We start from the raw sequence: 966 nt of genomic DNA, 5'->3' as shown, positions 1-966 counted from the left end.
TAAAACACAGCGAATCGATAATTTGCTGTGGTGAATACACCTTAAAAATCTAATTAAAGATATTGAAAAAACTCTTAAATTTTAATTATATTCCGTAAACAATAACTGTGTTTGTTGATATTATAGTTACTCTGTACCTTGTTGCAATTAACGGAATGCCATCTTAATACGTCGTGCTTTGTTATAAAAAAAAAAAACTCAAAAAAATGCACTAACGAACCATGGTAATTATTGTTTATCACAATTTTTGCAGATGTTTTTATAAAAGAGCCAAAGCATTCGATGGCATTGATTAGTTTTAACTGTGTTACGAAAGCGAAAAGACATGAAGTTGTTTTTTATTTTTGCTTTACTAGCCATAAGTGCACCAGCTGCTATCAAAGCTTTCAGGGTCAGTTTAGGAGGACTTGGAAACCAAGCTTCTGGAGGAAGGTTAAATTTAGGCGGCGCTGGAAGCCAAAGTTTGAGACGAGGAGGAGAGTCTCGCTTAGGTGGGATTGGCAGAATCGGAGCAGACCGTCCTGTAAAATTACGTGGAGTGGCTAATCCGGCTATGAGAGGAAGTCTCGATCAAGAGGCCAGCTCATTATTCGGTGCACGGACCTCGATAGACGCCGGGTGTTCAACCGCTGGGGGTTGTTCAGGTGACATTGGAGGAGCCACTGGTATCGGTGCCTCCAACAACGGCGGCGTATCTATTCATACGGGATGTTCTAGCGCAGAGGGATGTGGAGCCGAAGCAGGAATGTCCATAGGAGCAGACGCAGGGTGTTCTAGCACCGGAGGGTGCTCAAATGACACCGGCGGTGAACTCGGCGCTGGGTGTTCTACCGTCGGCGGGTGCGTAGGCGATACTGGAGGTTTGATTGGTAGTGGAGGTTTTATCGAAAGTGGCTGCACTAGCACCGGAAGGTGCTCAAATGGCGCCGGCATTGACCTCGACGCTGGGTGCTCCACAGTCGGCGG

The 966-nt window shown here is 45.7% G+C and overlaps 1 protein-coding gene across 1 annotated transcript in view; it reads left to right on the top strand.

Annotated features, from left to right (window-relative positions):
- Positions 1–323: 323 nt before the first annotated feature.
- The window catches only part of LOC119638255 (uncharacterized PE-PGRS family protein PE_PGRS10-like), a 1,516-nt gene continuing 873 nt past the window's right edge, over positions 324–966 (top strand). The window contains exon 1 of the mRNA XM_038034927.1: positions 324–959. Coding sequence (XP_037890855.1) covers positions 326–959 — 634 coding nt within the window. The 5' untranslated portion in view covers positions 324–325. The remainder of the gene's footprint in view (positions 960–966) is intronic.

This window comes from Glossina fuscipes, unplaced genomic scaffold, assembly GCF_014805625.2.
Source record: "Glossina fuscipes isolate IAEA_lab_2018 unplaced genomic scaffold, Yale_Gfus_2 86, whole genome shotgun sequence".
Lineage (NCBI taxonomy): Eukaryota > Metazoa > Arthropoda > Insecta > Diptera > Glossinidae > Glossina > Glossina fuscipes.
This window is presented reverse-complemented; position numbering and strand designations above follow the sequence as displayed.